The following is a 15,404-nucleotide window of genomic DNA, read 5'->3' on the forward strand; positions in this document are numbered from 1 at the left end:
TAAAAAACAAAATACATAATCATTAGCATTAATAAATTATATTTGAACTCCAGCAGTGTACATTTTCATATGTATTAAAAACAATAAATTATAGAATTACACATTAATTCCTGCATTTGTGGCATTTAGTATGATGATTTGTAGATTCTGAAATTTATATTGTACTTTAATTTGGAAATAATGACCATATCTGTTTTCTTTTTTTGGACAAATAAGAACAAACTCTATAATGTGAAATGAAACTAAATTTTTTTGAATCTTCTGATTTGGCATCATTCAAATTGTAAAAATAGCCTCTGTTAAAGTTCAATTTGTTTGATTCAGAAGTTGTTTTTAGAATGCAGCTGGTACTGAATTAAGAAATTCAAATGTTTTTCTGTTAAATAAAAGGGGCATATACATAAATATCTAAGCCCACAGTGGAAAATTATAACATCTAAAGATAGGCTTTGCTGATAGTGCTGTTAGTAATTTACCTATTGATGAACTTCAGCCAGATCAGACTGTCTACGGGGAGGATAAAACTTTGGCTGCGGCAGTTGCCTACAAAGAAAACTTCAGTTATTATGGAAGTAGTTCTTTAATATTTCAAAAGATATGCATGAACAGTGTGTTTTAACACAATATAATTACCATTAAAATAACATCTCGTTTTTCTTTTCTGCAACTTTCAAAGAACTTAAAAGATAGGATATTTTATGTGAATATTTAAATTTGTAACAAGTGTTATAATAAGTGAGAATATTACACGTGAAAATTTATTCTTCTCATGTAATTATACCTAGTGTTTTGATAATTTAAAGCTGCAAACTATTTGGTATGAAGATTTAAAATAAGTAATAATATCCGAAAAATGTCTAAATTGTTATGAAAATGAGATATATTAATATTGTGAGATGAAATAATTATTCAAAGTACTTAGGAGCCTGGTTAAACCCGCAACAGGCACAGAAAAAGGCCCTTGGTGCTCACGAGGCAGTCAAAAATGAAAAAAAACCATTCTGTTAAGAATATGCATAGAAAGTTATCAATTACATTATATTATTATTTTTATATTAATACTGAAACTTGCCGACTAGCGATAAATTTCATGATCCTATTTAGACTATAGGAAAGCTAAAATAATGCTATTTTAGTTCAAAGATAAAAAAAAAAGGCTGTTTTGTGTTTAAGCACCTTCCTCAGCGCAAGAATTTCTTTAAATGCACATGTTAAATTCAATTGTTAACATTTTAAAAACAGCACAAACTCTCGTGAAAAGTAAGAAACCTTTTTTTTTAATTAAGAAAAAGTTTTCTACTTTTTTAGAGTATAAAATTTGTTACAAAACTGCTGAATATATTAATATTCGTGTAAACAAAAAGTGTGTTAAATGGATCGTAAGTCAAATTTATGGTGGTTTTACTCGTATAAACAATTTTAGAATTAAAAATAATATATATTAAAGAGAACCTGTTTAAGCATATTTAAAATAAATAATCTTAAAATACACATTCATCAATATATCACTTAATGTTTTCTATTTTATAGCCCATTAAATAATGGCAAAATAATGTTTGAATTGGCTCCAAAAGCAATTTAGTGTGTGTTCTTAACATGATGATAATAAAAATTAAATATATAATAATAAATAAATATAGCTAATATAAACTAAATGTAAAAGAAAAAAAGTCTTACCATGCTTAAAACAACAGAAAATTTTCATAAAACATTGTGAATGTACTCTCTGAAAAAATTATTTGTATATAATTTCAATTTAAAACTGTTTCTAGTAAAGGAAAGAAACAGAAGTTATTGTATTTATTGTAAATTATGCTGATTTTTGCTCACATGAAACATAAGTAAATGTATATTTGATGAAATTTTTATTTGCTATTATAGATAATATATTCACATTAAGATTATTTTAATAACATTTAAATTGTATCAACATGAATATTAAAACTGTATTAAATAACAAATATTAAGAATAATGTAATGAATAGTTTACCTTTTAGAAAATGTTGGTTACAGTTTCAATATATATATAATTATTATTATTATTTTTTTTTCTATAACGTTCTCAGTGTATCTGTCAAATTTCTATACAATAAAATACTTTAAAGAGAGTTCTACTTTAAATCTCTATAATAAACACATTTCTAATTCTATTTTTGTGAACATTGCCAGATTCACAAAATCAGAAATTGAATTATTTTTTTTCTCTAAATTTTACTATATACATTATTGTAAAAAATATTTTTATATATATGTATATATATAAAATGATAAAACTAAAATCTTAACTGGAAGATTCTCAAAATTGCTAGTTCAAAATCTCCATTAAATTTTTTTTACAAGCTTGACAAATGAAATTTTACAAATCTCTCTATTGAGTATAAATTCTGTTATGTAAAATATTGTGGAATTTTATACTGTTTCTTTGTATGTAATATAGAACTGCATTTTATTTAGGTAAGTCCAAAGTAAGATTAAATAAAAATCTTTAAAACAGAATATACACGATGGGCACTTTTCTACTACTCGATAAACTTTACTACACCCATTATTGTCTATGTCTGAATAAAAGTAGATGGATTAAGATTCAGCATAATTTGTTACAGAACATCAGATCTTCAAGTGGAATGTACAGATGAATATAATTACTATTCCTTAGTATCTGGATTTTTTAAATGTTTCACAAGATCAATACATCAACACACAATATATGTATATATATATTATTTGTCTATAATATTGAACACACAGCAATCCAACAACCACTGCTTCTTTCCTTGCACTTTTGTCTCTGCTCTGGAAAAAAAAAATATGAATGTTATAACATTGAAAAAAAAATTTGCTTATTGTTTTAAAATTAGAAATTCTAAGTTAAAACATTTCGTTTTTACCTTGTGAATTTGGTTCAGGTAAGTTTTCTCTAGGTACTAAATGCATTACAGTAGTCTTACCCAGAGGTAACTGGAGAGCTGTAACAAAATTCAAACTTTTAAACATTTTATCCCAGAAATTTACATAATTATTTTTTGTTAAACTAAATGTAGAAGTTTAGATTCTACTTTTTAATTAATTTTTTTCTAAATATTTATGAAATAAAACACTAGAGTGAATATTTGTAAAATTTTCAACATCTTTTTGTATAAAGAAATATTTATATAATTTTTTTCCCCTCCTTATATTTTTGTCCTATTCATTTAGACTGTTGTTTATTAATTTATAAACTGTTCAAAAATATTTGCTTCCTACTGATTCTATTTCTAGTTTTCTGTAAAAAATCATTTAACTTTTGATTTTATAGTTAACATCATGTTTTATATGGAAAATATTTCAAACCTGACAGACCTTGCCTACACTTAAAACATTCCTATTTCCTCCCAAATTCAGGTTTTAAAAGCAAGCATTATATGTATGGAAAATTCTCACATAAATGGCCATGTAATGTAAAAACTGTTTACAGCTATTGCATATTTATGTCATCAAAGAACTTAACTGTAAATTCTGATCTTTTAAGAAAGTTAGAATTAATTAATTATAAAATTAAGACATTACAGTATTGATTTCAATAATGATAAGCCATCAATATTGATTTAAAATTTTGAGAAAACTTATTTTGGCTTTTGTGCTTAACTTAATCATCATTACTTAATATTGAAATATTCAGAAATATTTGTGAAAGAAGAGGAATATTAATGAGATGACTGAAAGAATGGAGTTGATTCTTAAGTTAATAAGATTATTTTGTACCTAAAAACATTAAAGTAAGTCTTTCATTGGCAAATTTAATTACCTGATTTGTCTGAATGATACATTTATTTAATAAAAGTAATACACATCTTTTGTTTAAATGATTTATGTAGGAAGTTTAATAACTAAATAACCTTGTTATTCTTGTCTGTACCAGTTTTGTGCAAGTATAATGATGATGATATTAAGATTGAGTTTAATAATTCAAATAAACAATAATAATTTTATTCTTTTTATTAAATCGTATCAATAATAATTCATTTACTCTGTATAAAACTGATGAATTCAAAGGATTTTTGAATCTGATAAAAACTAAAACTATTCTTGATATCCTGAAGATGTCAATAAGATAAATATTGAATAAACTAAAGCAGGTTTCGCTCAATACTATTTGGTTTTTAGTACCTTGTTTTTAAGAGTTTGTACATTTCATTATCTAAAATTATGCCTAATATAATCACAATATTTGCATTGTACAGTACATTAATAATTAGGTATTATTTCTTAGTACTTAATCAGTTGTCATTCAATATAAAAAATATTTGAGAAACAATTTTATGTAGCATAATACAAAATTGATTCTTGGATGCTACAAAAAAATTAGTAGTGCTAATAATTTTTGTTATTGTTATATCTTAGTTAATAAATATATATGTTTGTACAATATATATAAGCAAGCATTTTCATTTTCGCTACTTACTACAGGATTAGTTTCTTGTGGTTTATATAAGTTTAAATATTATAAATAGGATTTATTAAAAGTTAATAAATCCTATTTATAATTTATTTATGAATTTATGGAATTACAAATATGTATTTTCAGCAAAAAATTAATAATAATTAAACAATAAACAATTCAAATTTCAAGATAGCTAAGTAAAAATTGACAAAGTTTTATACTATTATTATGTTTTCAAAATAAAATGTAATATGGCTTTTTAATATTAAAAAAAAATTTACTCCTAAAATTGTTTTATTTCTATCCATTATTTTGTTTTTGTAGAATGCTCTAGACAATAAAAAAAAAGACTATAACTTCGTCTTTTTTTCCCCCGTCATATTTTTCTAAACTATATTTAAAGACAAGAAAAACAATTTCACTAAACTAAATGGAATCAGAGAAAATATTAGAGCATTTTAATTATATCTATGTTAAATTCAAATCAAATTTTCAATGCAAAAAATAAGTTTATATTTACTGTAAAATTTATATTTTTTATGCATAATAATATAGCAAATATATAGTAATAAATATAGTAATAATAATATACCAATAATATAGTAAAAAATAATAACCAATAATATAGTAAAAAATTTTATGTAAAAAGAACTTTTAGTCACATTACAGTAACTGTAATAATAATTACAATGAAAAATTAAATAACTCACCTCCTAAAGTCACATTTCCGTGAAGAAATCGTCCCTGATATATAAGTCTCAAAATTTCAGCTTTTGGTACAGCTTCATCAGCCCATTCTATATTTTATAGAAAATGTGAAAAGTTTTAAAATCTTCAAAATAGGTCTTCAAAGATATTTTAAGAATATTTGCACAAACTATTATATAGTTAATGCAAAAAATATATTTGTATATATTATATGTTAACAAAAAAATGGACTACTTTCTTCTATGCAATTCAAAAAAGAATTTTTTTAAAAGGGTTTTACCAAATTTGAATTTGCTGAGATAAGAAATTACCTTATCTATTATTACACTTAGATAAGTCATGTTTAAAGTTCTTTCATATGTAACTTACCATAAGGCCAGTTTTCAAAAACATATTGAGCTATATCTGCTGCCGAATCACTTGGTGCAAAGAGAAATTCTCGACTCTTTCCACTGGCTAGAATGAGTTTCATATTAATCTAAACATGAAAAAAAATTATTATTATTAATTTTAATGTGAACAAATTATTTTAACAAAACTTTAGATAATAATATAAAATACAGACAAATGGGAAGGATTTATTTTAAATTTATATTAAATCAATTGCTAAAAATAATAATAATAAATTATTATTATTATTATTATTAATAGAAAACTTAAATTAGCTGAATAATGTACATTTTGATTTGATATTTAAGGTTAATATTTCAACATTTCTTTTCCATAATTGAAAAATATAAATTACTTCTTTATATATTTAAATGGTAAATTTTAATGTTTATGTACAAAAAAAAATATGAGAGATCTCAATATTTTACTCAAAAACTTTTTCTTTTGATACATTATATGAAAATATAACTTTATAGTTTTGCAAATTTACTATAAAATTCTTATAACTATAAAAATTCTATAAATAAAACTGATATTATTAGCAACTTTATTATATTACACAGCTTAATAGATTGCAATAAAATAAGCTCTTTATTAAATTTTAATATGAAGGAATTTTATTAAGATGTCCATTAATAAATTTCTAACTTGCTATAAAAGTTCAATTTAATCAATTCTATCGTTAAATATTATATATTAAAATAAAAGTCATTTGAATAAATCAATTCTTACAATCAATTAAAACCTTTTATTCATTTCATTTTTACATAGCTAAATAATGAATTATTTTCATTGTAAAACAAAAGTTGAAAGATTTATTGGATTTCTCCTTTATTTAGTCAGGACGAAAAAGTATGGCCAGACATTTTGTCAGGATATCAACTTTGTACATTTCACATAATGGGTACGTTATCGTCACGAATTTGAAACACGCCACGGTATCATTTTCTTTCAATACAGCATTATTAAATGATATCAAATTATACACGAATCTTCTTTTTCTCGGTAATACATCAATTTACTTACAGTCCTGCAAATCTGACGTTTATTGTAATTTTAATATCTTCAATAAGATGCTAAAATAACGCAAATTTTAATATTTCATGGCGCATAAATCATATTTATTTTTAAACAGAATAACAAATAAATCTTGTATTACAATATAAATATCAGACACAATAACATATTGTACTCTTTAAATATATATATAGGACCTACTGTAAATTTATACCGTACGTGCATTGTATATTGATGCTTTTTAAATATAAGAATATTGCGCGTGGATAGATAATATTTATTTGTAATAAATTCGTTTAGAATTTAAAAGTTTTAAAATTTATAGAAGAACCTAAATGTGAGATTTTAAATCGCTATAAATCTGCACTAAAATCAATCGACTCTTTCGTGAACTATTTTTGATTGAATGCTTCATTCCACACATACACACAACGAGATCGATCAGATACAGTTAAAGATAATCGGAATCGTTCAGAGTTTAGATTTTGAGGATTATAATGGACTATTTCCTATGAGAATAGATACATATGCGTCATTAAAGTTTATGAGCTCATTAACGAAGTTATGTTGCATAATAGAAATCGATAAATAGACTATGTTAGATTAGCATACGGAATATAAATTGATTCCTAGTTTATGCTGATGAAATTTCATTAAGTGACGACACCTGACAATGTTCTTTTCCCCATTAACATATTGCGAAAATCAAACATTTACGCTTTAATTTTCATCTGTAAATCGATAATTCGGAGTAATATACGTTACCAATTTTTATTACAAGTTACACTTAATGATCATCATGAATAAATATTTTGCAGACAAAAAAAAATCGGCAAATATGCAAATATTCGAAACGTAAATTTGCTAAATTGTCACAAGAGATTCGTTAAAGGCTTAAATTGTTAATTAACCATAATTAAAATCTAATTTAATTTTCTTATAAAGTTTACACTTATATTTCCTCCGGAGTACATGCTAATTTCCTTCATTAAACATCGATAAATTCGATAGGTACGAATTAATCATGTAATTTTGATAGATACTACTGTAATTTATATTCATATAGGTGATGTGGTTGTAAATCAATATGAAACTATTAAGTTACTGTTAATTTGAATATTTGCGTCTATACAACTAGTAACATTAATTGTGCTTTAAACAGTGATGGAACAATTACATGACAGAATTTAGAAAAATACAGGACGTCATTATACCGTACAGTTTGCAAGAAAGAGTAAAAATATATTTTTAACAGGAAAGAATCTAAAAAGAACAGTGTAGACACACTACACTTACACTATGTCACATACTAGAGAAAATAACTGTGTTTTGACTAGGATAAAAAATAAGATTAAAAAACAAGAAAAACAACTCCGTTCCAGAAACAATAAAAGGAATAAAAACATCAATTCCATTAGTAGTAAAACCTTAGATACAGATAATTCTCGACAAGTCTATAATAATTTTTGCTCCGAGCAGGAAATCGGATATTAGTAAAATAAATTAAATTACAGTACCGTCTATTACATTCATACTTGTATTAGATTTAACAAACTTTACATTTTCTAGCCAAATAATTACTTCCATTAGCATAATTACCCATTTATCTCTATTTAATATTTTAAGGCGTAGCGACCTTAATATATATGTGTATATTATATTCAAAGTGTATTTATTGTTATTGGAAGTGAATCTACATCCCTTCTCGGTTCATAGGATTTGCATATTTAATCTTGCATATCGTTGGCGAGAATGATGACATAGCAGTTGCTTCTATCTCACTTGATCGAATAGTTATTTCTAAGACACGGAAGAGCAATGAAACTCAAGGTTAACAACTGAGAGTGGGTGGCGCCAGTTTGGGATAGTTGAAGCTCGGGTTTCGTGCATAAGTAGAGTATAATGAAAACTATACGCTCGAAAGGTGAACAATAAACTTTCTTCTCCATAAAACAAAATGCAACAGTAAATTAAAAAAGGACGAGGGGTAAAAAAACAGATAAACAGAGAGAGAGTGTACGGGCAAAACAATAATATTTCCTAAGGTTAGAAATCATCCATTCGGAAACTTTCAAGAAACTATTACGTCCTGTTCAATAGGATATTCGATGCGACATAAACCTGACTGTGAGTAACGAGGTCATCGCAGCCTTTCAAAGTGACAATTCGATCAATAGCAATGACCCAACGTATAAGAAACATTACAAAATCTAACATAAATCTAAATATTTGCTAAAAATCAATCTTACTATTTTTATTTCATCTATGGAGATTTTAAAATAATATATACTTTGAAAAAAAATAATTATCAATTCTGAAAAAATTCCGTGTCCTGTTTATTTTTGCATAACAAAGCAACAAAAGAAAAATGTCATTCATTCCGATGGGAAAATTATTCTTATAACAATTTCGATGAAATTATCAATTATCTGTGAAAGATATGCTATTTCCATTGCTTTCAGAAGTTAATTCGATTTTAGAAATCTTAGAAAATTATAATTCCAATAAATTGATTTGTCATTTTGCATAACGATTTGAAAAATAAATCTATCCAACTTATCGACCACTTTGTCTTGGATTACCTTACTTTGCTAATATAATTACTCCTTGAATTTTTTTTTAAATCGGTAAAAAAAGAAAATACTATTGGAGCGAGCATTTTCGCATATTTACAAGTGCGTAAAGGTTTTGTGTATGATTTTTTTAAATCGATAATATCTCAAATGGATGGGTATTTCTCTCTAGGACTGTAACCGTGGATTTAAATTATGCTAGGTACAATCATAAGTACCATTACGTCCTTCCGAACTTCTTCAAACAACAACATTTATCTCGGTAACAAATCTAATAAAAATTAGAGTTAGGTGAAATTAATCGCCTTAATCTCAATCATTCATGAAGTAGGAAAGAGCAGGAAGTGAAAAGGATCCTGTTTGTTACAACGGTAACCTTAAGGGTCAACCACCTTTCGGGTGGGCAAGGGTTTTTTTTCCTAATCGGTTGGCTGATTACTTTTCTTAAACCAATCGAAGTTAGTTACCAGAAATATCCTTACAGCCCAATTAAATCAGGTTTAACAATATGCGTTTTAAAAAGGAAAAAAAAATTATCATCTCCAAAAACAAGTTAAAAGTTTGCCTGTTTTATCTTTTCTTTTTTAATTTGAACTTTTTCTGAATTTAATTTAAATTATATATTTTGTTATTTTATTCGAACACTCTTGTTTCTAAACAACATTTAACAAGAAAGAAATTCCTAGGAGTATCAAAATTAAACTTTAATTTATTACAGTCTGTTGTATGCGGTTGTAAAAAAAGAATTATAGATGCACAGCAAAGTAAACAATCTCGAGCAGTAAATGTCTTAGATACTATATATAAAAAGAAAAGTGGATTTTAAAAGAAGAAATGATTGATACGATAAAACACCTGTTAATTTTGTTTCTCAAAAAACAAAAACAAAAAAAAAAAAAATTCCAATGGTTATCCATCAACAACATAGTTATATACAGTACAGTATATAGGCCTACAATATCATTTTAGCGATAGGACACATAGAAAATTAATCAAATCTGGAAAGTTTGAGTTTTTATTGCTCGAACTAGAAACATAAATAACATTATCCACACAAGAAAAAGTTGATCAACAGAATTACTCCTGTTTCATCTCTAAGCTTTGAGATGAAAAAGAAAATCGAGGAAAAAAGTCTAGACTCTTCATATTCCTAAATTAAGATTTGATAACAAAAGCATTTTCTCCCGATTCTTAATTCATTAGCTATCCTTAAACGTATAATATAATATTAATAGTATATAAATACTTTTTGCGATGACCATAAATTTATTTGTACAAAAAAAAAAAAAAATACAATCTTCGATTTCGATTTAAAATACTAAAAACCATTAATTTATTTCGCCTTCGTTCGTTTTCGATGTTGGATCATACCGAAAGCAAACTTTTTTTACTTTTACTTCCCTATGTTTCTACGTAGAATGAGAAAGTAATTTTTGTGGCTTCACCGAATTGTTTGGCAATAAAAGAAAATTTCTTTTTTCTTAACAGCAAACGGATCGATTGCGAAATCCTTCGTAGGAAAGAGTTTTAAGATTAGAAGCAACTCTTTCCATAAAATACTAACGGAATAATAATAATAATAAAAGAATCTAGAAGTCTGCTTTGCTGTAATTTTTCTTATGAACTCATTGAAACTACATAACTTGGTTGAAAACCTGAAGAACTGATAGATTTTTATGAAATTTTCTATCAATCCGATTTCCTTTGTAAATAAGCGAATTTATATTCAAAAGTATAAGAAGTAAAGTATAATAAAAGTAAAACAACTTCGCCGGATAAGATATTTACTCAGGCTATCAATCTTGCAATTCGCTTCGAAAATATATTTTTATATATTAGATGATAAATTTTAATCAAAATCATACAGAAAAACCGAAAATCCGAATCTTAAAAGTACTGTACTGAAGTAAATGTGGCACTTAAAACTTGCAACGGCGAAATTATCACGTTTAACATGATAATTATGTCATTATTAACTTAAAGCAACACGCATGCAAGATTTCATAATTTAATAACGTTTCCTGGGGTGTATAAGGAACTTATCGCATTAAATAATTTTTACGAGAAAGGAAGGGGAGAAAAAAAAACGACTAAGTGTTTTTTCTCGTCGAAGAAAAACAAAATAAAAACATAAAAAAAGAAGAAAACTTAATGCCTTTTAATGTTTTTATTACTTATCACAATTGCTAAATGCTCTTTAGTATTCTACAGTTCAAACTTATGAAACTAGGATAGAAAATTTTCTGTGAAGGTTAAGAGGGTCAAGTACTATATATTCTGTTACTAAAGTTCTGTTTATTTAAGGCAGGGTTCAATTATATTTATTTTGATACGGCTTCTATATTTTATAATCGACGGATTTAAAAAAAAAAAAAAAACTACGCACGCTAATATTGCGCGTAAATAATATTTTAACTTGAAAATTTTCGATTCGCAGAATTAAACAAACTTGATTTAATAATGAATTGAGTTTTACGAGAATTCTCGGTATCCAGAAGAGGAACACATGTAAACTTCTTATATTTTTGAAAGGCCCTTATTGTTTCTTTACAAAGAGAATTTTAAAAAAAATCGTATGCTTTTTCGTACGCACTAGACAACATTTCCGGACTGTTAGCTAAAGAAACTTGATCTATATACTTTAATATATTTATATTTTAAACTGAATATAAATGCAATTTTAAAAATACATTTCGTACCAGGAAAATTGCTCGTGTTTTTTTTAAATATTTAAATTAAATCTAGAAGCGTATAAAAAATGTCTAAATATTTTTTTAAAAATTTACGCTGTATAAACTTTAAATATATCAAAAATATTTTAAAATGTCTTTTTTCTGAGTAGAATATAATGCGAGGAAGATATAAAATGATGGTCACGGTTTGATAACAGAGCAGGTCGGTCACAGGAAGCATTATGAATCATTGCAAAATAAAATGAACATTGTGTTCCAGAACGTGTGTCTTTTTAACTATTAATTATTGCAGGAAGACGATATTGCTGCTGCACAAATACTTGCATTTTCCATTATACCGGACAAATATCGCAATATCCTAATGTTCAGATATTTAAAAATGATAAAATATTTCTATTTAGAATATTTATATCTTCGAAACGGTTTCCGGAATTTCAAATTATAAATCGTAAAATCAAAAATTTAAATTAATTTATCAACACTTAACAACATTTTAAACTTTATTTTGCAATCATTTCAATCTCGTTTATAACGAACATTTGTAAGATTCGATTATTATTTATGTAATTGTAAATAATAATAATATAATCCTAAAGAGAAAAATCGGTATTTGTAAACACATTCTTGCAACTAATCCAGGCTAAGATTAATTACATCTGACCTTAAAGAGGTTAAATTACTTACGTAACTACATGGAGCTGTGCGTATGTATGATTTAATAACGCTATCTTAAAAAAAAATCTTAGTGAAAAAATAATCATTTTTAAATAGTGTGAATACGCTTTTCTAAGAATAATTTTCCTTCCAGAACCGAAACAGTAAACGCAAACAATGCTTTATTGTCGAAGTTAGAGTTTTGACCTAATATTTAAATTTATGTAATATTTATTATAATATGTAAGTTAGTATTTATATATATATATTCTTGCGTGCTTTTGAAATAGTATCGTGATATCTATTTAAATACCAGATGTGGGTGACTTTGTATACAGTACTTTTGTACATTTGAAAAAATAAATAATTAATTCGATCAGTTGGCAAGCAGCATTTAGTCAAAAGAATTCGAAAAATAAAAAAATAGTTAATACACAAATAGCACGCACTGAGGCACAATATGCAAATTCTCTAACGAGTTAGTTATTAAAGAGTGTCAAGGATTTATGAAGTCATTCTATTCTACACTAATAAAATAAAATTATTCCCGAAGTAATAAAACGACGTTCTTCAAAAATATATTATTAATCCCCAACGTTAAGTAACGTGCAATTATAAAAATAAACGTGTATTTATTATTTATTTTCAGGAATTAAACTTTGATTACGGCGAATATATATTTTTTTCGGTGGAATCTATCAACAAAAGCATTGATCAAATATCGATACAGAACTGTTTATAATGATAGCCACCGACTTGTGATTTCCTCAAGCAGACATAAACAAGATCAAGATGACCTCTTCATTTCTAAAAATGAGTAAAAACAATGGTCAATCAATAAAATAATGTATAGTTTGTATTATAGTTAACAGAACTTCTTTTGTAAGGCCAAAAAAACAAAATAAAAATATTAAATTCGGTATATTTGTTTATCTACGTGTATGTATGTATATAAATATTAAATTCTCGTCGATAATATTAAAATTAAACTTATGAAATGAATTTTTTTTTAAGTATTTCTCCATCGAATTAATTATGTATAATGTCTTACATTATAGAGAGAAACATGATCCATTTACAAATTGACCGACCTTTTAAGGAATTAACCCACTTATGGAAGTTCTGAACCGATGTAAAACATTTTATAAAAGTAGAAAATTTTCAAAATTTCTCAACACAACCTTTTCCATTCGTAAATTTTTTAAATAATTCCATTTAAAATTGAATTTTGGGAATACAAACAAATGCTTTGCAACTACACTTATCTGATTTCATTGAATTTGTGTAGAAGTATGTGTACTGTATATAAGTTCATTTATACGTCAATTTAATTTGTAGACATTGTAATAACTCATTAATTATGGTTTTTTTTCTTAATTTTGTGTATTGATTTTTGTAACTTATATAAGTTTGTATTATTAATAATTTATGCATAATGGTTTCACCCATGGTGGTGAAACCAGTATGCTTAAATAAATAAAATGAAATTAATTATTATTCTCACTTAATGAGAATAATATTTAATTTATACCAATTTGTGTGCGTGTGTACAGTCATTTTCTGTGTGAATTTCCTTTTAAATGTATAAAACATGGACCATTTTTTTATAATAATAATAAATTAATGAGGTGTATGTAATTTAATCAATGTATAATCGATTTACCTTATCACTAGGAATCTTCTGTCCCATTCTACTGTTCATCTTCGATAAAAAATATTATTTTATCCACTTTAAGCCTGCGAGCACTTCTTTTAGAAAGACCAAATCATCTTAATTTCAATTTATACCGCAGAAGGGAATGGCTCTACGCAGTTAATATAACACAAGAAATACCACACGTTTCTTCGCTTTTTTACGATGGAAAGTCAAAATGATTAATATACTACGGATTTAAACGTTAGAATATATTTACGGTCGATGATCAAGCGAACATCTCTTCTCTCCGACTTTCTAGAGCAAAATGGCGACTATTGTCAACACTATTCATTAGGTAGCAGACGATAGATGTGCAGCGACATCTGCCGTAGAAAATCGATAAAGCTATTTTTTTTTTTTTAATAATAATAAGAATAATAATAATTATTATATTTTTGAATTCGTTAATTCGTTACTTAATATAAACCGTACTTATTAACAATTTTAATTCGTTTAGTTATTAAGGAATACGCGCCACTAAACGCCAATCTTCCGTAAATGGCGGCTTTGATGTGTTATGAACGATCCGCTTTAATATAATTTTTTGTATGTTTTATTGTATTAAATGCGTAATAAAAAGATTAATTTGTTTAATTTAAATCGATATATATATATATTAGGAATTTTCACATTTTATACAGATAATTTTGAGAGTCTACCGAATACACCATCTTGAAAACGCTATCTACCTTTCCCGTTTCCGATCTTCTCCAAATATTTTAGGAATTTCGAGTGATTATATTACTATTATCATCAAACCGATGATTATTTGCCGTGTTTTCTTAACTAAAGTTAAAGAAAAATATTTTAGAAACACTCATACAGCTTCTTAGATCTGTTACAGTGGCTAGAAAATATAGTGTCGAAATCGAGCTTATTTTATGTCCCTATATTGGAGGTTGCCGCAAGAGGCGCTGCTGTCAATCGTTGTGCTACACTGGCTGTATCATCCTATGTTTATATTGGTTTTAAGTGGGATTTTTAAGCATAGTAAATGTGCTGTAGCCAAGTAAAAGAATTTAGATCGATAATAAATCATATCACTAGCAATCAATTATTATATAGTATTACTTTATTAACATTTATGAAGGAATTCATTTTATTAAAGCTAATTAAGATTCTTATTAAATCAAATAGCCTACACTGTATTGTCTATTTTTACATTACAGCTGTTGAGTGCTGTACAAACAAGTATTATTTAGAGTACAAGAGTAATCTACTCTTGTTATTACCTTATTAACAACAAGGTTTAT

The 15,404-nt window shown here is 25.9% G+C and overlaps 1 protein-coding gene across 1 annotated transcript; it reads right to left on the reverse strand.

Moving 5' to 3' along the window:
• Positions 1 to 2,421: 2,421 nt before the first annotated feature.
• On the reverse strand, positions 2,422 to 14,459 carry LOC111636204 (ubiquitin-like protein 3). Its single transcript, XM_023381406.1, has 5 exons — positions 14,119 to 14,459; positions 5,498 to 5,606; positions 5,131 to 5,217; positions 2,889 to 2,966; positions 2,422 to 2,793 (listed from the first exon to the last, which is right to left on the reverse strand). The coding sequence occupies exons 1-5, from the start codon at positions 14,155 to 14,157 to the stop codon at positions 2,729 to 2,731; spliced, it is 378 nt and encodes a 125-aa protein (XP_023237174.1). The 5' UTR covers positions 14,158 to 14,459; the 3' UTR covers positions 2,422 to 2,728.
• Positions 14,460 to 15,404: the final 945 nt, after the last annotated feature.

Source organism: Centruroides sculpturatus, unplaced genomic scaffold (assembly GCF_000671375.1).
Source record: "Centruroides sculpturatus isolate CEXI.00-Female unplaced genomic scaffold, Cexi_2.0 scaffold1102, whole genome shotgun sequence".
In the NCBI taxonomy this organism is placed as follows: domain Eukaryota; kingdom Metazoa; phylum Arthropoda; class Arachnida; order Scorpiones; family Buthidae; genus Centruroides; species Centruroides sculpturatus.

Coding starts and splice junctions, on each gene's coding strand:
- LOC111636204 (XM_023381406.1), bottom strand. CDS start 14,157: ATGAACAGTAGAATGGGACAGAAGATTCCTAGTGATAAG. Junction 5,218..5,497: donor TTTTGAAAACTGGCCTTATG/GTAAGTTACATA, acceptor TATAAAATATAG/AATGGGCTGATGAAGCTGTA. Junction 2,967..5,130: donor CGGAAATGTGACTTTAGGAG/GTGAGTTATTTA, acceptor ATTTTGTTACAG/CTCTCCAGTTACCTCTGGGT.